We start from the raw sequence: 24,771 nt of genomic DNA, 5'->3' as shown, positions 1-24,771 counted from the left end.
ACAGCCTCCCGCTACATATGAACACTTATGCTATTGAAAGCAAATTTTCTATTGACAGTTACACAATGGACTCATTATCAGAACCAAATATTGGCACCTCTGTGAATTAACCACATCTATATAGGAGATGTAGGTGACATCTTGAAGTGGGGTAAGATCTCAGATGCTTCCTGACATGGCAATGAGAAAACAAAATATAGTTCAGCTATTACCTGACATTACTGGCATAGCCTACCTCTCTTTGTGGTGGTGCAAATTCTGCCCACTACTCTTGGGATGAGATAATGTCGCTGCCACCAACAAAAATCTGATGGCGGAAAGGAAGAAATGTTTCTCCTCTCCCTTCTGAAGTTGCCTCCAGATTGTAGAGATGGAGTAGAATGTTTAACATCCCCCCAGGGGCTGATGGGAGTTGTAGTCCAACTGGAGGGGTGGTTGGATCAGGAGGAAGGGTGGGAGGAGATGGAAGAGTTGAATGATTCTGGGGAGGTTTCCAGTGGGTTCCGATGGGCCTCTTCTGCTCTCTGCGGGGGACACATAGTTGACTGAGGAGAAGGCTATAAGTGCATAGTCAGATTCTGGACAGAGACCAAGCGTGGTGATCTCATACAAAAGTGGCAGGGACCAGAAATTGACCAATTAGCTTCCTCCTGAAGTCTGACATGGAGCTGCGAAGAACCCACCAGCACATTCAGAATAACTGTAAAATGGATTGTTTTGGGTTCTTCATTTCAGGCAATTTCTCTGTAGCAACTAGGAGATTTGGGTGGGTGGGGGGATTGGATCATGTACAAAACTTGAGTAACAAGTGCACATTTCTTGTTCGATAAAAATCATCTGCAAAGGCCCCAGATTTACCTCACTGTGACTGACAATGCAACATGGCAAATGTGACATTTGAAATCATCTTGGGAGAGCCCTTCAGAGCCAAAATGACTGACATGCTTTGAAATACATCTCTCATGCCCTGAAATTCTTTTAGGGGAAATGATTTTATAATTGTTTCTTGGAGGCCATGTCTGTGTTTATTGTTGCTCTTTCTTTCACAAACACTCAGCACATTGCAGAGTTAGGTTGCCAACTTATAAACACTAACCTGGAAGTAAGCTCCATTGAACTCAATGAGGCTTATTTCTCAGTAGCCATACACAGAATTGTGCTGTTAAACTGGTTTAATAGCTATTATTGCTCACCAGAGAACCGCGGCAATTGTAGAGGAACAGGTGAGGTGGCTGGAAAATTCTAAGAAGGAATGTCAGTACCTTTCCCTGTGGGGGACACAAGGTCTCTAGTATGCTAAAGGTGCTGGGAATTGTAGCTCTGTGAGGATTAAGGTACAGCTCCCAAGATTCATTGGGGTGCATATGCTCTGAATGCATTTTAACTGCATGGTGTGTACTCAGCCTTAGTGTTTCTTATAAAACCAAAATATCTGCCTCTTAGTAGAATGTAGCACAGCAGAGCATCTAAGAAAGCTGGAATTCAGAGGCAATTTAATGTAATAGATACAATGGTATTATTAGGAAATTAGACCACATGGAGTTGGATCCAGACATTCACAGAAGGGAATCTGACTAACATTCTTATCAGAAGAAATGGGAAGGATGATTTTCACCGATTTCCCCCTTCCCCAGGCGTGATCTCCCATTCTCTTCCAGAGGTCCACTAACCATCAGAAGTAGCTTTTCAATGAGGCACAGGAAGCTTCAGAGAGAAGGAAGAACAAGGAAAAAATGGTTTCCTCCAATGAAGCTTTGTGTGAATAGGACTCCTCTCACTTCAGTTCCAGAATTCAAGAATAAATGAAAACACATTGTTGCTAAAACACTCTTTATTCCAGTGGTAAGGTACATATTTGCTTGAGTTGCAGGTTTTAAAGTCTACCACTAAAGGGCAAAGAAGGAGAAATAAACTCCTGTCCTTCAAGAGACATAGAAGCAAGAACCTCCCATATCATCAGTTTCTTCCAAAGCAGCCCAGAGTGATTCTGAATCTCTTGGGAAACATGTTAGGAGGGAAAGACCTTCAGGATTGCAAATGGCTGACCACCCACTTCTTGTGACATGGACCAATCAACATACTGGAGATAAGAGAGGGAGAACTTGTGAAAAGCATATTAGCAAGGCTTATTCTGAGATGAGGCATCCATTCTCAAGCTAAGAAAGGTCATTTTGAAACAAGCTCTCTAAGCATTGAGCCTGGAAGGATAGGATTTCTTGCTTTTAAGTCCCTGGGGTTGTTTTGGTGACAAAGTTATATGCTAAATTTGAAGGAAGGGAGGCTAGTGTTGCTGAAGCTGAAAATGCATTCTGAGCAGGATAAAATTGCAGCAGTAATGTCAAACATCCTCAAACTACAATTCTTGGGATTCTTTGTAGCCTGCAAACAATGGCTGGCAGTCACGGCACTTAAGAGTGGCCTAAGGCAGATACAAATTATCCAGAAGGTTTATATACACATCTGCTTGTATCCAGTTAAGTCATACTTAGAGTAAACCCACTGAAATCCATAGGCTTGGCAAATGATTTTGATAACAGGTCAATTTTCCACAATCACCTTATACAGAACTTCACGTGTTCCTGGCTTGGTAGATCATATGATGGGGTTTTCAACATGGTGCCCTGCAGGTAGAATTGTAGAATTGTCATCTGGTCCAGGAATCTCAATTAGATACTACATGACAAATGGCCATCCAACTTCTGCTTAAAAACACTCTGGGAAGGAGAGTCCATCACCTTGTAACTTGAATCCATTGGTTTGAGTCATATTCTCCAGAGCAGGCGAAAACAAGCTTGCTCCATCTTTCGCATGACAGCCCTTTAGATATTTGAAGATGGCAATCATATCTCCTCAGTGTCTCCTCTTTACCAGGTTAAACATCACCCTGCTCCTTCAACCATTCCTCATAAGGCTTGGCTTCCAGACCCTTGATCATCGTGGTTGCCCTCCTCAGCACACATTCCAGTGTGTCAATATCCTTTTTGTGATGCCCAGAACTGGACACAGTATTCCAGGTGTGGTCTCTGACCAAGGCAGCATAGCGCAGGGCTATTACTTCACTTGACCTGGACACTATATTTCTGTTGATGAAAGTCCCATCAGCCCAAACCTCCTGATCATCAGTGGTCAGGGATGATGGAAGTTGTAGTCCTACAACATCAGGAGGGCACCATAAATTATCTACCCACTGCCATATGAGGACAGAAAATCTATACGAAAGGAGAAGTGGGAAAGCTTGCAAGGCTGGTGTGGCAGCAGCTTTTCCAATAATTGGAAGTAAAGCTATCTGAAAAAATCCCTCCCCCACTTATTTTCAACTTAGGTTTTGGTACATACAAAGAAAAAGTAGAATGAAGGGAGGGGGGAATAAAACATTCAGTCACATTTACCTAAGCAAAGACTACTAATGCACAACGTTATATATTATTTTCTTCATGCATGGTTCTCGACACAAGCTCCAGAGGTAAAATCGCTCATGCAGCCTATCCAATCTTTCATAGCTCAGTGGTGCTGCATATTTCTGCTTTTTCATTTTAATTTGGCTAGTAAAAGTTATGTAGTGTTTTGTATGAAGGGAATTGCATATGGTGTTTGTTATTAGAAGAGGCTTGACAGCTGTCTGACAGAAGTAGCCTGCTTGCAGTTCAATCCTCAAGGTGAGCTATGATTTTTTCCCCCTCTTTTGAAAACCTGCCGAATGTATGATTATACAGAATTCCTTTTCCCAATAGGAAAAAAACACACCACGTTGCCTTACTACAAAGTTATCTTTCTTAATACTCAATGAGATATTTTGCATCGGACAAAATATTATTTTTATTATACCATCAGTTTACACCGGGGTAGTCAACCTTTTTATACCTACCGCCCACTAAATGCATCTTTCTTGATGGTAAAAATTTCCTTACCACCCACTGGTGCTCAATGGAAGGAGGATTCAGCTTGTGCTGTAGAACCACCTAGTGCCCACCTAGAATCCTGAAATGTCCACTAGTGGGCAGTAGGGACCAGGTTGACAACCCCTGGCTTACACGGTGCCTTAAGGAATAATTGGGAAAACCCATAAGGGAGTGGAGTTGCATTTGGTTCCTTGGTACCCCAGCATTAAAATTCAGATACACTTTGTTCAACCAGCAAATCTGTTTCATCCATTCCATTTGCCCTACAGAAGCAGGCACCGTTGTACGAAAACCCCTCCCAAATATACTGCCAATTAATTAATTAAATTTATATCTGTGATCTTTTCTGTTGGGTGTGTACCTGGGAACTCACTGCTCATCATGGGTAATCCCAAAATGTACACACCAGGCAAACAAGACTCTTACATAAACCTCAAGCCTGACAGTTCCAGCATCAGGAAAATGGTTGTGTAAAAATGTAGCACACTCTTCAAAAGTTTTAAATGGAATGGTTGAGGGAAAGAAGGCAGAAAAAGGAACAGCTTGAAACCCCCCCCCCCCCACATTTGCAACATAGGAAACAAAGGTTTATCATGAAACTATTTGCACTGCTAAAATGAAATGATAAGGAAGACATTATTTTAGGAGGTTGTATGTGGAGAAGGACGTTTAACGATAGCAGTAAATAACAAAGTTATGCATTATACATTATTATAGTATTTTACAGTATCTAGCGATATTATATTGTGTGTTATATATTAGTACTAGAAAGTATTCTTACATTCATTTTTTTAAAAGAAAAAAATATACGGTAGAAACACCACTACCCTATCTATAGTGTACAAACTCATTTATTCATCCAACCATCAGCTCCAGTCATTCGGGGGTTTTTTAAAAATAAATTACAAAACCACATGTAATGATGGCGTGAATGCATGCATACACACTCATTTGCTGACTCTCTTTAGTACTAGATTAGATTAGGTTCCACATTATGGGGGAGGGTGGAGCCTTTACACATACAACACCTTTTCATTCTATAGTTCTATATTTGTGCCCCCAAAAATGTGGTTGGTGCTGGGGCCATGACAACAATGTGTCTATGGTCACAACCCTGTTCTTCCCCTCCATGTGATTGTAACTGAGTGGGCTGGACACTTTTATAGTCTTTTGTCTAGTGTGGTGAAAACTTCATATTGACCCTGCTTATTATCAATGAAATAATTTGTTATTGGATGACAGAGAAGTGTGCCGATTTCCCTCTGGTTATTCAATCTCATGCAATTCACTTTACATAATGATATGTGTCCAGGAAGGGTGTATCTTGGGATAGCTAAGAATGTAAACACATCTCGACTCATCACGGTCATTTCTCCCTCAAGTACCTTTTCAAAGTATATTCTATATATGTTCCTCAATGTGCCTTCTCTCTGTTCCATTTTTCATCCAGCCCCCTGTAGTTTCTACACAGTCTACAAACCCAGCATAACAATACAAGTCCACTTGGGTGTGTTTTCTGCCAGAATTAAGATGTGAAGAGCTCTTCTACATTTTTGCTTGTCCTTCACAGCAGAGTTCTGCCTCATTGCTCATTGTGCGTTTGTTTTCTTCCAAGGTATTCAGTGAAAGGGAATTATTTCAAAAGGAGGCAGAAAGATGAAATAGGCACTTCAAGAAAATTAATTGCTTTTTTTGTGACAAGGGGAAGAAAATCACTCGACACCCAATGGGCTTTTTTTTTGAATGGGAAGACATCAGATATTTGCTTTGTTTCACTAATACGGTGCTTTTTATATTTTATTTTAAGAAACCCAAAACTTATCACCCTGTAGTGGCACTCAGTCAGGCAAAGACGACTTTCAGATCAACTTCTTTTTGTTCCCTTTTCCTCATTATCTTTATTATGGTTACATTTTGTTGTTTAGAAGCTGGGCATCTCCTCTTCCCACCAATGATTTCTGGATGGTAGGCAAAACAAAAATCTTCCGGGAAGACACAGAGCTACCTAAATTGACTTGCAGCAGAATGGCCACCTATCTGAAATGAAGTTTCCCGTTTTCTTATTTATGTATCAGCATGAGGCCTTATTATTATTCTGAGCATGGAAGGAGAGAATTTGGCATATTTTTAACTCGAGTTATGGGGCTGATAGTTTTGCCTGTCACATCGATGGTTCTCAGAGCATTTCATTCCCCCAATCATACTTGACTCAGGGAAAAAATGAACCAAGGATTGTGCTGCCTTCATATTTGCAGATCAGCTTGAAGCAGGATAGCTTTAACACAAAGCATACTCTCTCACACAGTTTTTCTCTACTGCTAGGCTTGTTACCACAAACCCAACCCAAACATTTGCAATATGCCCCCCCCCCTCTCTCTCTCTCTCTTTTTCTCTCTCACTCTCTCACACACCTACGAATTTAGCTTAGGAATTTCAACATCACATGACAGTGTGACACTGAGAGAGATTTAATGAAAACAGCTCCAAGGCGGAACAATGATCGTCCCCTATAAACCGCAGAAACTTTGATCGGAGAGTGTGAGTGACAACCAAACGAAGGCATGCAGTCACTATGTCCCGTTTTCAATTTAGCAAATGCTGAACTTTTCTGAACTTCTCACGGAGTTATATAGATTAATGGCTTCCTCCCGCCGCCTCCTCCCCTCCCTTCCCCTCCAACTGTTCTTACCTACGAAGAGATTCCATTCGGTATCCAAATCAGCTTGGTTTGCAAGGCAGCCCTTCATTACGTTGAGGCAATAGTTGTTGCAAGGTTTCACAGTGGGAAGTCCCCGGCAGTAAGGGCAGTACAACATCTTCATTAGGGCTCGGATGCATCCCGGGGTAGGGCTGACCTGCAGAGTTTAAGGGCAGGAAAAAGAAAACAAAGGAAGTCAATTTCCTGTGTCTATCCAGAGACCTGGTAGGTGAAAAAATGCAGCCCTCGGGCAACAAAACCACAACTGACACTGCATGACAATTGTTTAGTGCTTAATAATAACTTTTGGTGGAACCATTACTTATCTTCCAATTATTTAAGCTAGTATAGATATCAACGATTCAAAGGACACACACACACACCAGTTGACACCTGTGATATTTAGACAGGGAGTTTTTCAAAAGATTTGCTTTAATAAAGAAGCAGCAGGCTGGCAGGAATGGACAGTTAGTGATGGATAGAACAGCCTCTTTTTATGTATTCACTCTACATCATTTCCCATTAAGCTATGGTTTTTTTAGAAAATACCTCATCCTAAAGTTTGCATTTAAAAAACATTTTTAAAAAATCTTCTCTGAAAACACGCACACACATATGCACGCACACTATACACACACACTTATTTTGATTTTCTTCTTTTAGTTGAGAATTATGTCAGATCATTCAAGAAGCATAACAATATATGATGATAATGATGATGATGAATTTCAATTTATATACTGTCCTTTATTAAAAGATCCCAGGGCAGTGTACAATCTTAAAAACACATTATAGAACATCAATAATAAAAACATAATAAAAAGCGTACTGACAGACAGCCTAATAAAATATAATAACAGTCCTCTTCCCCAGACTTTTACAGGACAAATATTGTTTTATAGCCATAGGCATTTTTGCCTGGCACTAAAGACATGTAGTGATGGTGCCAGGCAATTCTCTCTGGGGAGAGCATTCCACACTCAGAAAAGGCCCTTTCTCTTGTTGCCACCCTACAAACCTTTCTGGGATGGGGAACATATAGAAAGGTCTCAGATGACAAGTGCAGGCTCTGGGTCAGTTCATATGCAGATGGATAACAACATTCCGATCCTCACATTCATCTCAGAGTAGCGGATCATTTCAGTTTATACAAGGAATGAATTCCTTGGGAAATCTTGTGGACAATTTCCCCATCTTTGGTGATCAACCTTAGCTGGTTTCGCCACCCTGTAACAAGGTTTCCTCCTCCTCAGTGGGAAGTGGTTCTGTGACTTTTTTTTTTTTTTTAAAGGGCAACTCAAAAATTATCACCCAAAACTTACAAGCCCACATAGAAGGCAAATATCAACAGATGTACTTTAGTCCATCATTGCATCTTCCTGCCAGGAAAAGCTGTTCTGAGTTTCTGCTTGCTATAGCCTTTAGCAATAAAAGTGGTAGCACCTTGTCAACACCCTATTTGTTGTTGTTATTGTTATTCCAACTTGCACTTTGCCCTTTTCATATAAATATGCCCGAAGTGGCTCACAATAAAGTGTAAATCAATACATAATTACAACAACACCCGGTGGGAGGCTGCTTTGACTCTCCTCCTCCTCCATGGCAGGAGAAGGAGCTGGCCACTGAAGCTATGCCATGCTCGGCTCTGCGCTTTGCCTCTGTGCTTTGGGGATATTGGGACCCCCAACCCCAACTCCTAAAATATGGGGGGGGGCAACAGTGCTCAGTCCCCAGGAGCTGGAACCCCTGCTGGTCAAGAAATGAAGAGTTTGTGTCACCTCACTACAACGAGAAAGGTCTTCCTTCTGAATTTCAGGCAACAACTGTGGCTACAGGTCCCTGCTTCAACCCTTTGGTTAAAAAGCTCTGGATGGAAGCAGCAGTCTCCATTTCCAAGGTCTTATTAAATTATTCAGGGCTAAACACAGTGACAGAAGCGACTATGTGCTGAGTTAAGCATGTGCTGTTAGCTTTCAAGTGAGCAGCTCAGCTCTTTCGGCTAAATTAAGAGTCCCCTGTCCCTCTATCTGGCCCTTGGATAAAACATGGCTAAAGGAGTGCTGTGAACCAGCCCTATGTTGGCTTTTAAGGGGGGGGGTACCATTGGAATATGAGAATGTAAAGCAAACCCACTGGATCAGGCCAACGACCCATCTAGTCTAGCATCCTCTGTGGTCAACCAGATATCCTGTGTGGGCCTGCAAACTGGAATGCGTGCAAGAGCACTTTACCCACCTGCAATTCCCATCAGCTGGTATTCAGAGGCATATTGCCTCTGACTTTGGAGGTGCCAAGCATTGTGGCTAGTAGCTGCTGATAGCCTTGTCCTCTATGAATTTGTCTAGTTACCTGGAAAAGGCATCCAAGTTGGTGGCCATCAGGAGCAAGCCCCAAAGTATAACCACACACTGCATGAAGGATTACTTTCTTTTATCTGTTCTAAATATTCCAACGTTCCATTTTATTGGATGTCCACGGGTTCTTGTATGAGATGGAGAATTTCCACCCCTCTATCCACTGTCTCCATGCCATGCATAATTTCATAAATGTCTCTCATGTCTCTCTCTCTCACACACAGAGAGAATTAGCACATTCAATGTTATCATCTACATTTCTGTTTTGGGGAACCATAAAGCTCAGCCACAGTCCCTTTCCGACAATATTGAACCTATTTTGGTTTGTGTTTACTGGGTTACCCAATCATCCCTTCTGCTCCATATGCTCCCTGTGTTTCTTTCACTCATTATCTTAGCAGAATGCAGTCGCTTCCCGCTGACTGTTCTGCAAATATTAGGGAAAGCCATGCCATTTAACAAATAATGATGTTCTGAAAAAAAGAAGTCCCTATCTTCTTTTTCTTTTAAAACCGAATTTGCTCTCTGCTTGACACAACATTTTCATTTTCACATTGATGATCGCTTATCTCTCCCACGTTCAGTTTGTTATTGCTGCTTTCGTTTAACAAGCTGCACCACGACTTATCAGACTTGCCATTTTCTATGCTGTGGAGCAACTAGGGTCTGATCTAGAGAAACGTTCCTCTTTCATCTTGCACGGCTAATCCCCGACTTTCAAAGGGGAGATGCTGTTCTCGTCTCCCAACATGTAACTGAGAGTTTCAATTTTGCAGTATACAAGAAAGCTTCTCCCTTCACAATTTCCAGCTCGCTCGCTTTATTAGTCCTGGTCTCCTCAAGTTGCACTGGTGTAATTGAACAATGACCTTGCTTGTGTCCTGCTCCACCCAAATGAGCCCATTGTGGTGTGAATGACATTTGGTGTATCAGTCAGTGACTCGACTAACTCCTTTCACAGTATACACTCAATGTTACAACACTGGGCTTACTGGCTAGAGTTCAGTCAAAATGAGCACATGTACATGCTTCCAAATACCGCCTAAGTTGCATTCATATTTTAAAATTTTAGGTGTACGCCCTCCCCTCCAAAAGGGGTACACATTTAAAAATGGTATGTGTGATGTAAGTCTTATATGCAACCATATTTCAGCTATATGTAGTTGCTGCTTAAGTATCCTTTCTTTCTTCAGCCTAGGAGAATGGGGGGAAAAAACCCTACTACTACTGACATCACCAGTGCAGGTATGTTTAGGATGAACACAAACAAGCTAATGTCCCCTTGAATTCAACTGGAGTTGCTTCTGAGTGGTCATGCTTAGGAAGCACTATCCTCACCAATGTTATGGCAAAGTGATCAAAACTCTAGATAAGATAATGTTAAGAAAACCAAGAGGGATGGAGAATGGTGGATTCCTAAGGCAGAGAGCAAATGGGCAACACAATCATTTAAGAACTAAGGCAACCAATTGTTGACAAGCGACTATAGTACAGGAAAGCAGGGGGACTTCCTCTTTAGTCAAATGTGGAGTCAAAAGCAAGGTAATGTTTAAAAGTGTAGTAAACTCAGACAAGTAATGTTGGCACTGCTTACCCAATTTTCTGCAAAGACCACACGCTACAGCTTTTGGGGGATTTAAAACTTGGGGGGCATAATTCTCAGACCATCAATGTCAGTCTGGATAACTAAAAACACTTATCATCAGATAATTCAGTGGTATCAGAAGTTTTCACTTTAGTGAACATCATATCCCTCTTTCCAACAATCTTCATGTAACTCAGGCTTTAACCTTGAATGTCATGAGACAAGAGCTTCTCAGATGGGTAGGTTTAAACCCTTGAATGTCATGAGACAAGAGCTTCTCAGATGGGTAGGTTTAAACCCTAGGACAGTATTCTTAGAGTGCAATAGCAAATTGTCCTAATGTCCAGTAGAAATGCCAACACTCTTTCTACTTCTATCAGGGAAGGAAACAGGGAAGGATTGCCAGACTGGCAAGTAAAGACTTGTGTTCTGTCACAATTAACTTTGCAGTATGTGATGTTATATGCATTTATGGCATCACACAGATATCATATTCTCTAACCTATAGCATCTGGGTGTAGCATTTGGCTTGTAGTTCTTTTGATGTAGATGGTCAAGAACCACGCACCATCACTGTAAGAGACCTACAAGAAGTGTTGCTCTGAATATGAACATAAATGGCAACACACTGAATATTTGTAACAGCATGTGAATGGTTTTTCAAGGATAGTTATATCTCTCTCTGCTTGAATTAAAAGGGAGGAATAGGTGCCAACAACAGTGCTCATTTGCCTGCAATGGTATAAGCACCATCTGAGGATATATACTATAAAAAAGAACTTCTCATTATGGTTACAAATGCCATTATTTGCTGCATAATATTGTACCCAACATAGTGGTCATCATCCACTGAAAGCTGAAATCAGTGACGGCTGAAGTCTTATATCCACTTAACTATGGAGGAAGCCCTTTTCAACTCAATGGGACTTCCTTTGGAACAGAGAACAGGCTTATGGCCTCCAGTCAGTAGAGGGCAGGATTGAGACTAGAAGATAGTCAGGGGGAAACATACTGTGTGGTTTCCCACTAAACCTCTAAGCACCGTCCCTCTTGCTCTCTCAATCTCTCTTCTTCCTTCCTGTATGAAGCAGTCACGAAAATCACTCCCACCATGTAGGGATAGAAGCGGAAGCCATCTTTGTAAATATGAAGAAACTCTAGTAAAGAAACATTTTCCCTCATTACCAATAAGACCAATGCCAGGTGATGTGTGAATAAGACAGAAAGGGTCACAGAAGCACTGGGTAGAGCCAGTGCCCAAGCTATTAATTATGCGATATAAGCCAACAAATTATATTTTTACACCCAAGAAGGAGTGGTGTTGGTGAGAGGCTCTCCTGAGCAGCCTCTCTTCTTTACACATGCTGTTGCTGATCAAATATTTAGCATATGCTCAACCCATGGGACAATGACTGTAGTCTGAAATAGCCTTGCTCTGGGATGAGTGTTAATAATGCTAAGCAAGCACACTTCAACTGCATTTTTTTGTTTTTGGCAATCTGGACTCAGGAACGTACAAAAGTATTTTCTTTGTATTTTAGGACCCCTTCCCCCACCTTGTACGGCAATACTTTCTGTATCTCAATCTGCCTGTCTTTACTGCCGGGTTAACGAAGGAGACGCTCATGCTGCGTGCTTGTTGATAGTCATATCAAGTCATGAATTGTGATTGTGAATGAACCCTGACAGATCACATACCAAAGATGGACCTATCTGATCCCCTCAGGTCAGAGGAGGCAAACGTTTTTGGCCTGAAGGCAATGCTCACAACATTTTTTGACTCTCTGGCAACTACATGCCAGATTGAGCTGTGACTAGAAGTCAGTCTGCCCACCTAAACAAGACATATACCGTATTTTCGCTCTATAAGATGCAGCCGACCATAAGATGCACCAAGTTTTTAGAGGAGGAAAACAAGAAAAGCCAGCAAGAGCTGCAGAAACGCTCGCTCGGCACGGCTCTTTAAAGATAGAGCAGCTCTTGCTGGCTGGTGGGAGAAGGGACTGATGGGCTGCTCTCCGTCTGTTCTCCCACCTCCCTGAAAAGCCAGAGCAAGTTGCTGGCTTCCCAGCGAAGCAGGATGAGGGATGGAAGGGGCTCCATAAGGGCCCCCTTCCGTCCCTCCTCCCACTTTGCTGGGAAAGCAGCACAACAAGAGGCGCTGCGCAACTCTCCCTCTCGCTGTGCTGGCTTCAGCTATAGCTGCACAGCCTGCATTTGCTCCATAAGATGCACAACACACACACATTTCCCCTTACTTTTTAGGAGGAAAAAAGTGCGTCTTATGGAGCAAAAAATACGGTACTTAATTTCCCCTCCATGCGCCATTCATTGTTGCCAAAATCAGTTGTAGCTTGGGGGGGAGGGCAGAAAAATTGCTTGGGGAGCCACATAGGGTGTCAGCCTTAGTTCAGGAAAGTGCTTTTCAATGTAGACAGTTCACACACGCCAGACATTGAATAATGAAATGACAAGGGATCCGTTGATCTACACGTGTTTGTGAACCAGCTCTGAGAAATGAATGAAACATACCAAATATATCTAATAATTATTAGTGAACAAATTGCATTCTGCAACCATAGGCAATTGCGTCTACTGCCACCAGCAAATTGGCTTCCCCAATCCAAGCCTGATTCAAGTAAACGAAGGGGCAATAGAATTCACCACATTTCATTCAATGTGTGGCCCGACTTTTTCTACTTTGGTGTACTGGTTTCTACCACCATAATGTTCACCACCACCACTGTTTTTCTTTTGATAGTCCCAGCGCTTTGTTTAAGAATCTCCTGGCTCTAAGATGTGTCTTGAGAATAATAGGTTTTTGCATTAGTTCCCCCCACCCAGCTCACTCAAATGTAATCGTGACCGAGTGTGGCTGCATGCGTACTATAAACACTCTAAATTCTTATGAATGCGCCATTTAATACAAGGCACTTTTAAATTTTCTCTTTTACATGACTTTCATATAGCCAGCATAGCCTCAACCATAAAACCTGCCCTATTTATATGAATAAAAATAAACCAGGTGTTGTTATTTAAAAGATGTTATTAAATAAGGTGCTTCTTTCTTTAAGGAAGGTGTTTATTCTACGTAGGCAAAAGCTTCTCAGCTTAGAAACAAGCTATTCCTATTTGGCATACATTTCTGATGCTAATTCACAAATACTAAAATACTGTTACATGCCATCCCCAGTCTCTGAGCTCTGTGAGATTCCAGGGAGTTCCAGGCATGCTTTACCCAGGCTCTATGTTTTCTTTTGACAATGAGGCACAGCAGAGACTGAAGTGTCTCTATGATATAAGGTTTATTTCCACAACCTGAGCCTACGATGGAGAGGCTAACAGCACTAACACTCCAAAGAGGTTCTTGCTTCTCCCATAGCTAAAGCCTTGTATGCCTGGGGGAGCCTGTAACAGCCAGGAGATAAGAGTCAGAGGAAGGAGAATCTGCAGGATTGGAGAACAGTTGTGGGAGGGAGAAGAGAGAGATCAGGCTGGTGTGGAGTCGTGGGCAGGCCCTCTCTCTTGCTGCAACTGCCTTATTCAGTGCACACCTAAGAGCAGCCAAGAGACACAGGACTGATGTACATGCCTTTTCTAACTTGCAATTGTATTTTTCACAAAAAAGAGTTAGTTCCTCACTCTGGATATTCCTTGTCAACAGCGCTGTGACAGTTTCCAGGCTCGATTCAAAGTGCTGGTTTCGATCTATGAAGCTGCACTACCTCAAGGATCGACTCTCCCATATGAACCACCCCAGACTCTGCAATCACTATCTGAGGCCCTTCTTTGTGTGCCCCCTCCACAAGCGGTCTGGAGAGTGGCAACACAAGAACAGCCCATTTGTGGAGTCCTCTCTCCAGGGAGGTTCACCAGGTGCCATCTTTATACAGTGGTACCTCGGTTTTTGAACGTAATCCGTTTTGGAAGACCGTTTGAGTTCTGAAACGTTCAAAACAGAAAACTCAACAGCCGACAGCTAGGCCTCAGGATCTTGCACTCAGTGGAATCCGTGAGGCATGTTCAACTTCTGAGGCGCATTTGAAAACCAAAGCATCTACTTCCAGGTTTACGGCGTTCGAAAACTGAAATGTTTGTCAATGGAGACGTTTGAAAACAGAGGTACCACTGTATATCTTTAAGTGCTAGGCAAAATCTTTCCTCTCTAACCAGACCTTTGGTCTTTAACTATCTGTGGCCTTTTAGAAATGAGCAGGATGCTTTAAATGTATGTCTTTTTCTCTGGTTGGTTGGTTAGTTGCTGCCTTGGGCAAGATGAAGCTACAAATTTTTAAAATAAAATAAATAAAATATTTGGCAAAGTATTCTCCTGTCACACACACACACACACACACACACACTCCACCACCACCACCACCACCACCACCAGTATTGCATCTTTCTATTAAGTCAGGACTCTCTGTGAATCATAATCATACACAGAAAGCAAAACCAACACTGGTGCCCAGCATTCAATTAATGCCTTTAGTAAGTTAGATAAAATAAAGGTTTCCCTGAGGACTGATTATTTTTAACTTGCCGTATTAGTGATTTAATTTCATCAGTCATCGCAGGTGGTCATTTGTCAACAGATACTAGCAAGGGGGAGCATGAGTCGAACAATTCATTATCATTAAACTGCACGTGGTACAGCATAGTTCACTTGCAACTTTCTTTTGGCGAATGGAAGGTGAAAGTGCAATATGCTGAAGACTCTCGCTGGGTTGAAACGTCTCCCTTAAAAGCAATAAGTGAGCAGGCCTTAACTATTTGTAATACTCAGAAATCTACACAAACACTCAGGCTTCAAATAGTCCATTGCTACTGCAGGTGAGTAATCCCCATTTGACAGTTTTGAAACACTAAATGCTCGAATGGGGAAGTGAAAGACATGCCTTTCTGCCTTTTATGAGAAAACAACAGCAGGAATAGTTTAACAAATAGGATTTGTGTATGTGTCTCTGTGTTCGTGCACTTGCTCATGCATCATTATTTAATCAACCCTCCAGAGTCTCTCTGCTCACTTATGAGAGTGGAAAAGGAACTGTAGACATCAAAGCTGAGAGCAGTCTATTCTGGGAGCCAGAATAGTATACATAAAAGGCTAATTAAATCATTACTTCATTTCAGCAGGATCCCATGATAAGAATCAATAGCTGGGCCACTGATCTTGCATTAATTTGTCCTCACATTGTCACTAAATCTTGTCACAGTCACACTTTCTTGACACCTCAACCTAACCTTGATCATAACCTTAGCTTCAAAATAGAAGCCTGGAATAGATTTTACTTCCTAAAACTTGTATTTGTTTCCTGCAAATGGCTCAGTCTCATAGAATAACAGAATTGTGGAAATGGAAGGGACCCTGAGGCTCATCCAGTCAAACCACCTAGACTGCAGGAATCTTAACTAGATCATACATGACGGATAGCCACCCAACCTCTGCTTAAAAACTTCCAAGGAAGGAGAGTCCAGGTCCTCTCCTGGGAGTCTGTTCCACTGAAAAAACAGCTCTTACTCTCAGAAAGGTCTTCCTGATGTTTAGTCAGAATCTCCTTTCTTGTAACTTGAACCCATTTGCTCTGGTCCTATCCTCCAGAGAAGGAGAAAACAAGCTTGCTGCATCCACCATGTGGCAGCCCTATAGATATTTAAAGATGGCTATCATATCTCCTCTCAGCCTTCTCTTTGCCAGGCTAAATATACCCAACTCCCTCAATAGTTCCTCATAAGGCTTGGTTTCCAGACCCTTGATCATCTTGGTTGCCCTCCTCTGCACACATTCCAGCTTGTCAATGTCCTTCTTAAATTGTGGTGCCCAGAACTGGACACAGTACCCCAGGTACGATCTGACCAAGACAGAATAGAGTGGGGCTATTACTTCCCTTGATCGGGACACTGTACAGTGATACTTCAGGTTACATACACTTCAGGTTACAGACTCCACTAACCCAGAAATAGTGCTTCAGGTTAAGAACTTTGCTTCAGGATGAGAACAGAAATTGTGCTCCGGCGGCACAGTGGCAGCAGGAGGCCCCATTAGCTAAAGTGGTGCTTCAGGTTAAGAACAGTTTCAGGTTAAGAACGGAACGAATTAAGTACTTAACCCGAGGTACCACTATACTTCTGTTGATGCAGCCTGGCCTGTGGAATTGTATATGCTGACAACAAACACAAGTGTGGATCTTTTTGTAGCCAAAATGGTAGCATCCATCAACCAGAAGGAGATATCAGCAAGTTTGGGAGAGCCTCACAATTTGCAGAAGTACAAAGTAACTTTTTTTGGCAGGGAAAACCTTACTTGAGGAGAAGAACCGAAAAACACAATGAGGAATGAGTGTGTTCAGTGGTTACAGAATGTAATAGGCATACTTATCTCCATGGCATGTGAGCTCTGCAGCAAGAGTGACTAGCCAGCAGCCTGCAAATCAGATCCACCTCAGCGAGTTTCAGGAATTGACTTGCCAGCTTCTATAGATCACATTGCAAGATGAAGCTCTGCCTGATCTTTAGAGAGGGACTCTAAAGAACGTAGTGCTTTATTTCTCAATCTAAGTGCTAAAATGGGGAGATAAAATTCCTGTCCCTGCTTTTTAGAGATTGTCTAAATCCACAGACTCTATAAACCCGAGGTTCAAATAGCTGTCTGTGGCTGAAAGACCTTTGTAAACATGCTGCACTTTGACGTTCTCAAAACGAGGGCTTCAAAGTGCAGCATCGCCAGCTGTGGACTCCACCCACTGGCCAGATTTGGCCACCAGGGTTGGGGAGATTAAAATCTGGCCCGCCAGTCACAAGATGTCCCCACCCCTGCTATGGAGTCAACAGACTACAAGCCCCATTCAACCAACCATGGGATAACTGCTGGCTGCCATGGGCAGAGCTGGAATCTACATGACAGTGTTCCTGCATACACTTTAAATCAAGAAACTTAGCATTGTGAAGTGGTCCTAAGAGCACCTTAAATCTACCAGCCCTTTCTGTATGCTGTATAATTAATTTCACTGCTTCTATTAAAACCCACTCATTTTGTTCTATAATACTATGCGGGATATGAGCCAATATCTTATTCAGTTAAAGAAATAACTGTTTTCAGAAAAGATTGCACATGTACACAGATAATCTTTTAGTACATTTTATGCCTTTTTTATGACAACCGTTTGTCAAGGAACTAAAAATATAACTCATTAATTGCACTCTCTTCTACAAAGGAAAGTCCTTTAAGTGCATAACTCAATGTGATGATCTCATTAAGACAAGAATGGCTATTTATCAAACTCAGTATAATTTAGTTATTATTTTATCATACTTAATAGAATTCATAGAGCTAGGACAATGTATTATATGGATGTAACTAAAGCCTGGAAAAGTATATATATACACACTTTGCAACTTTAATAATTATCTTCAAATATTTCGGTGATGGGGGGGATCCTCATTTTTCAGATACATTTTATTTACAAAAATACTTGAGTGAGACATGAAGAAACACTAGCATTTTAAAAGTATTAATTTATGGGTTGTAGCCAACAAAGTCATTCTGTTAGTGCAATGACTTTCACTTGTGCTACAGGAATTCATCTGCCCCCCCCCCCCCCGCGCGTGAGGATAGAAGAGGAAGTCCCATTGCGCAGGAAGAAGTTATTGAGCTAACAGGATGGCTTTTTTTCAATATAACCTTATGTTTTGGAAAGGATCCCCACTCACCCAACCACTCCTGGATCTCCCTCCCTCTCTTTCCTATGATTATCTCAGAATAAGTGAAATACATATAAAAAACAACAAGAAAAATAAAATAAAAGGGTATAATGATCAATATTTTAATAAGATCAGAATTACAGTTTCTGTTTACAAACTACATAGCGGAATGATAATTCACCTAAGCCCCAATAGGAATTATTCAGAAAAGAGGAAGCAGTGGGGCAACACATGCTCCAACATTTCTCCCCCCTCAGCATCACCCCAACTTTTCTGACTGGGGAGGAAGTTTTGAAGGGGGAACCAACATATGTTTAGCTGAACATGCACCAGATCCTCCACATGGATCAAGAGCCATGAACAATCAAGGTTTCCAATTGCCTGTGCACATTCAGTAGGACAAGTGAAGGTTCTCACTACAGTGGTACCTTGTTTTTCTAACTTAATCCATTCTGGGAGTCCATTCGACTCCCAGAATGGTTCGAAAACTAAGCCGCGGCTTCCGATTGGCTGCAGGAGCTTCCTGCACTCAACCGGAAGTTGTGTTGGACATTTGGCTTCAGAAAAATCTTAGCAAACCGGAACACTCATTTCCGGGTTTGCGGCATTCGGGAGCCAAAATGTACAAGTACCAAGGTGTTTAACAACCAAGGTACAACTGTATAGAATTTCCAACCTACTAACCAGGCTATATGCTCTTTACTATCACGTGCATCAGCTTCTGAAGTGGGCAAGAGTTGAATCAGATTCTCTTGTGTCGAGATATATAATTGAAAACCAGCCTCCATATGCCATGAAAATTCTAACACATTACACTGAAAGCAGTTTTAAGCATGTTATAAAGCACAATTTAGTTTGAAAGGTTTGTGATACCCTATACAGTGGTACCTCAGGTTACATACGCTTCAGGTTACAGACTCCACTAACCCAGAAATAGTACCTCAGGTTAAGAACTTCAGGATGAGAACAGAAATCGTGTGGCGGTGGTGCAGCGGCAGCAGGAGGCCCCATTAGCTAAAGTGGTACCTCAGGTTTCAGGTTAAGAACGGACCTCCGAAACGAATTAAGTACTTAACCTGAGGTACCACTGTATTAGAACCTGCTTCCCAGTTTCTCCTTGGAATTACAATGTGGTGCTATCTCCATCTCTCTTTCAAGGGCTGAAACAGCCCCTGTCATTCAAACCAAAGTGCTCCAAAGTGACAATCTAAATTTTGACACAAAAAGTCCTCAAAGACACAGCAAATATACCTTTCTCATCTGCATTGCAAACAACTCATCACACCCTATCACAGCTGATCACAAAACCCAAATTCTTGCTTACATATTAATATACTAACTATCACACCAAGGATTTATTGTCAAATTATATCATGTAGCATCTTTGCGTCTGCCTGTCTGTGGAGAGGCCAAGACCTTTTGTTCACTCAAGCAATGGTTTTTCAGCTTGATGTATTTTCACCACCTCACCTGAATACCTTGCTGATGCAAATAGGACCCCGTGCGCTAAAGGTCACTTCTGAAAGCTGCTGAAAAGTTAAAGAATCTTTCAGGATGAAAGATGTGCAAGCGCAAGGCAGCCTGAGTCAGATGCAAACAGCCAGACATAACATGTATTTCATTGTTAAAACTTAGCTAATGTTATGAACTTTAATGTAGGAATCTGGTATGGTGTATTGTCCTGAAGGCCGAGGGAGCTCATTATATTTCAGCATCTAGGAAAGGGGAATGGAAGAATGATGGGAGCAGGGGGAGAAAGAAACGTGTGCACGATGAAGATGAGGAATTGCTAGATTTATTCGCGAACTCTAACTGCAAGCTGAATGAAAACAACGTAATTATTTTGATGAGCCACACCCACTGCCAGCCATCTTGCCTTTGAAAGGGATGCTTAGTTGCAGATGCTTTGCCCTGAGTGTCCCTCACAGAGATCGCCAGCGCACCTTCCGGGAAGGTGTTCTGACAGTCCTCAAAGCATCTTCATCCTGGCGCATCCTTTTGAGAGTCACTGCATGAATATCAGATAAAGTGGAACCTCGGTTGTCGAACGCTTTGGAAGTCAAACGCTTTGGAAGTCGAACACCGACAACCCAGAAGTGAATGCTTCTGTTTTCGAACGCGCCTCGGAAGTCGAACGGCTTCCGAGGTGCGTTTCTCCATTTTTCAATGGATTTTGCCAACCGGCAATTGCGCCTCGGTTGTCAAAAGTTTCGGAAGTCTTCCGGAATGGATTACATTCGCCAACTGAGGTTCCACTGTACTTTTCGCTATCTTGTAATTTGCATAGTGGGCAGTGGCAGAGTGGCAAAGTTCACCCCCAGTTTTGGCAGTGTGGATTGTTCCTTGAAATAAAAGGAAACACTTGTGCTTGGGTCCAATTTCAGCATCGTGAACCTACCGCTTCTTTTAAATGTGGTGGGAAAACTACTTGTGTGAACCTCTGAGGCTATTTTCAGGATACTTATATCATTGCCCACTAGAGTGCAAGCCATTTTTGAGCATGTAGACAAATCGGCAGATTTATATGGGGCAAATGGACAAATGGACTCACTTGGTGTGCTAGACACGAACTTCTTCAAACACCTGCAGTCCCAGTTTGTTGCCCTTCACCTTTGTTTAGCATTTCAGCCTTTAATAGCTTCCATTTACAAACTTGTCTCCTTTTATTTAGGACTATGCATTTTCTTCTACACTAATAGAAACTTCAAGCAGTATTAAACTGTATCCTCCTCAGGGCAGATGTCTTGATCTGCGTATCTAAAAACAAGAGACATTTGCAATGTTGTTTCTCTCTCTCTCTCTATCTCATCAGGTAATGTGTTCAATGCTAGCAATACATAACGTAATGTACAGCATGCTGTATTCTTTGGCTCAAAATCAGACTGCTGCAGTGACAAAAGTAGATTTGAAATCCAATCCATGCAATAAAAATGAATCTTTTTAAAAATTACACGAGGAATTAAAAGTGCAAACTATAAATATACAAGGTTGCCTTACACACAGACATGTAACTAGTTTTCCTTGTTAGGCGTGGCAGTCACATTTGTAGCTGGACATTTCATGGTGGGAGGTGTCCAGTGCCAGCAAATTCGGAGAAGATGTACAGTCCAGGTAAGGGGAAGGAAAAAGAACTGACCTTCTGTCTCGCTCGTCCTCCATGCAGAAAGTGTGCTAACTTACATAATGGGCTGTGTAAAGGTCAGGCTAAAAAGAAAATTTAGCAGGAACAGCAGGAACTCAGTGACTGGCAATTTTTTTGTTTCATAAGGGGGGGAAAGGATATCAAGGATGCGGTGAACCACATGATACCAAAAGGTGTAAAGCAAAGAAAATAGTTTCTGCTATAACTAAGAAGTTAAAAAACTAATGTGACGCTCCCCCCCCAAAAAAATCTTGTATAATTACAACAGCACTACTACTACTACTACTAATAATAATAATAAATAGGAAGCAATCCTATGGCAAGATCTGCCAAGATGAGCAGCTTAGAACGCAATGGATCTCTAGCACAGTCTGCTGATTCTTGGCTCAGTTGGACTTAAGCCTCCAGACTTTGCTCAGTTGGAGACGTGCCAGCATAACTTGCTTGTCCCAGCTGGAACTCAGCTGGAGGAGGTGAGGCAGGTTTAAGGCCCTCACTGGGTCAGACTGGGGCCATAGTGGGAGCAGGACCAGAGATGGGAGACTTAGGATCCTAAGCCTGTTTAGATCAGTCACATGACGTAGCAAAACAGTATAAAATACTATTTCAAAGGCTTGTTTTTCTTCTGCTAGGCTTAGGCAGAGAGTAGCCGCTGCCTCGTTGCTGAATGGGGTATGAATATGGGGTAACTTTACGCCAGCTTAATTTACACCAGCTTGCTTTACACTTCTTGTGCATAGGATTACAGTAAAAGAAGCTGTCATTCTTTAAATAGATGCTGTTATTGTCTATTCACAGACCCAGGGCTCATCCAGACTTCTTTTGTGCGGCAGTTTCTAGGCACAGGTCCACACCTTAAACTTCTGTGTCAGAGTGCAGGTTTTGTGTGTGTGTTCGGACGCTTTCCCTGGGAAATTCTGTGTTTTACTCCTGAATCGTAGCAAACAGCAATCTGCTGAAAACCCGATTGCTGCTTGCTCTGATTCAGTGGTAAAACATGGGTTTCCCAGGGAAAGTGCCAGGACAAACAGTAACAATGACAAAAACCATTCAGGCATGGAGATTTAAATGCCAGACTTGTGCCGAGAAATGAGACACAATAGGAAGCCTGAATGAGCCCCTGGTATCATTTCTGGTTATACTAGAGGGATATGGCATCCACCACAAAATAATGGTGGAGAATATCAGGAGAAAAATAACTCACAGGTGAATAGAAAGAGACACATTTCCGAAAGAATGTTTGGGGGGGAAAAAGTCTTGTGAGAAATTTTGGCTCATGTGAATAAATGTCAGGGAATGAACACGAGACTTTTGGCATGCAAAACCTATGTTCTCCACTGATTCATCATGGCCCACCTTGTACTGGGCAAGCCAAGAAAGGGAATGTGTTTTGGAAGTCAGTGAAATCAAAATGACAATGCAGTTTTTTAAAGGTAAATTAATAGGCTGAAGTTAAGAGGACTAGAATTTGAAGATGCTCACCTGCCAGGTGTAATCAGTGCATATAATATGAGGATTTGTTGTCAGCAGCAGTTATATGCAGATTGCAGATACTTTTTCTATGAGGGCATGTTAAGAACTGTAAGGAACAAGCAATCAGCTGACACAGCAAGAAGTACTTTTGTACATGATAAAAACACTTCATGTTAGTTAGGGGTCTCTTCTGCGGTTGGGTGTGCTTTTAGATGTGCTATTTGAAAGTCAGGTTAAGAGCACACCTGCAGGGAACCAGGGGGTTTCCAAACCCATCTCTTAGTCATCACATGAATTTCGCAGTGGAGGAGAATTTGTGGGCAGAAAAATGGGCATTTATAGCCACTTTCTTCTGATTGGACAAATGTGTCCCAGGTTCTCAACAACTGTTTTCCTCCAAGCCAGGATCTGGAGTTGAATATAAACACCAGTGCAGCTGAGGGGAAAACTCCAATTTCAGAGGAGAATCAGTTGGGGGGTGGGGAAGTACCCCCTCCTGTCCACTAGTTTTCCTTTCAAGCGCCTCTCCCTTGCATTCTCAATTTATCAGCATATGTAGGCTTGAGGAATGTGCACTGGATGAGATTCAGTAATATATACATATTTGTGATGTATGATATAAGATGCGGTAAGAGGCCTAGACACATTTTTCACCTTATTTTTTTCTTTTTTCTTTAAGGGATTGCTTTACCCCACCTATGCCCACTCGACCACTTTTATCTGTGGAACTGGCACCTAAGACTTGTTCCTCACTTTAAATAAATCAATTTTTTAGGGAGCAATCCTGTAGCAAGATCTGCTGGGATGAGCGGGTTAAGATACAGCAGATCTCTGGCTGGCTCAGAAGCTTCCCAGAGCAGCCAGGCTATGTCACGTTAACTTCCTCACCCTCAGTTCAGCCGGAGATGCACTGACATATTTCCCCCTATCTTGGCTTAGCTCGGACACATGTTCTTGTGGTCCATTGCATTCCCAATTTTTGTGTTATAGTCGCACATCCGACACACATTGGTGTTCGAAACTCCCATTGTTCTAGGCACATTTCGCGACAGGGAATTTCATTAGCGCAAGCAGTTTGAGCTCTGGCCGCAGTCCTGCACCTAAGATTTCAGATTAAAACTGCAGAGTGGAAGGAAAGGAGGACCTTTTTCTGCCGCCCCACTTCCAGCTACTCTCTGAAGACTGGAGAAGAGACCCCCTTAAGAATATTAGGGGAGTGGGCAGGGGAAGGACTAGACCATGTGAAAAACAAACATAATATTTTAGCTGCAGTTCATTCGTATACAGCTTTGTATTCTTGTTATAAAAATTGCACCTAGACATTTCTGTTGTTGTGCCCATAACCAAGGTTTAAGGTGCCATTTTGCTCCTAGCTTCCATATCTCTGTTTCTAACACTGATTGAAGCTGGAAAGAGAAACTGCTTTGGCTCACATATACATAGTGCCTTGTCTGAGTGCAAAAGGAGGGCACATATGTAAAATTAGAATGGGGCAGTGAACTGGAAGAGCATAGCAACAGGCTGTGTAGACAACTGGCAGATTTTATTCATAGGCAAAGACAAAAGAGGTGGAATTGAAAGAGGTGAAAGAAGAACATCCATATAATGTGTCACAAAGGAAACTCTGTGTTTTTCCATTTTATTCCCCCTTCCCCAGTTTGGAAGGGGAACAATTTTCCATTTGGGTTTTAATGGATTTTTCGTTCGTTCCGATACAGCGGTAAAGAGCAAGTTTTCTATATTTCTGCATTGGGATATAAACGGAAAGCTTTTGGACCAGTGCTTTATATAAATGAAAAGCTTTTGGACCAGTGGACTGATCCACTGCAAATTCTAAGAAAGCGTGCGACAAATGAAAGTGTGGACAGGGCCTGAGTGCAACCTTTAAACTAAATTTAATAGGAATACGTCCCATCAGTGGT

The 24,771-nt window shown here is 42.1% G+C and overlaps 1 protein-coding gene across 2 annotated transcripts in view; it reads right to left on the bottom strand.

The window, feature by feature from the left end:
- GPC6 (glypican 6) overlaps positions 1–24,771 on the bottom strand; it is a 796,530-nt gene that overhangs the window by 201,319 nt on the left and 570,440 nt on the right. For both annotated transcript variants that reach the window (XM_081003110.1, XM_081003111.1), the window contains exon 4: positions 6,589–6,754. In XM_081003110.1, coding sequence (XP_080859236.1) covers positions 6,589–6,754 — 166 coding nt within the window. The remainder of the gene's footprint in view (positions 1–6,588; positions 6,755–24,771) is intronic.

This window comes from Podarcis pityusensis (genome assembly GCF_964106645.2).
Source record: "Podarcis pityusensis genome assembly, chromosome: 4".
In the NCBI taxonomy this organism is placed as follows: domain Eukaryota; kingdom Metazoa; phylum Chordata; class Lepidosauria; order Squamata; family Lacertidae; genus Podarcis; species Podarcis pityusensis.
Note: the sequence above shows the minus strand (reverse complement) of the source record. Positions and strands in the feature narration are given on the sequence as shown.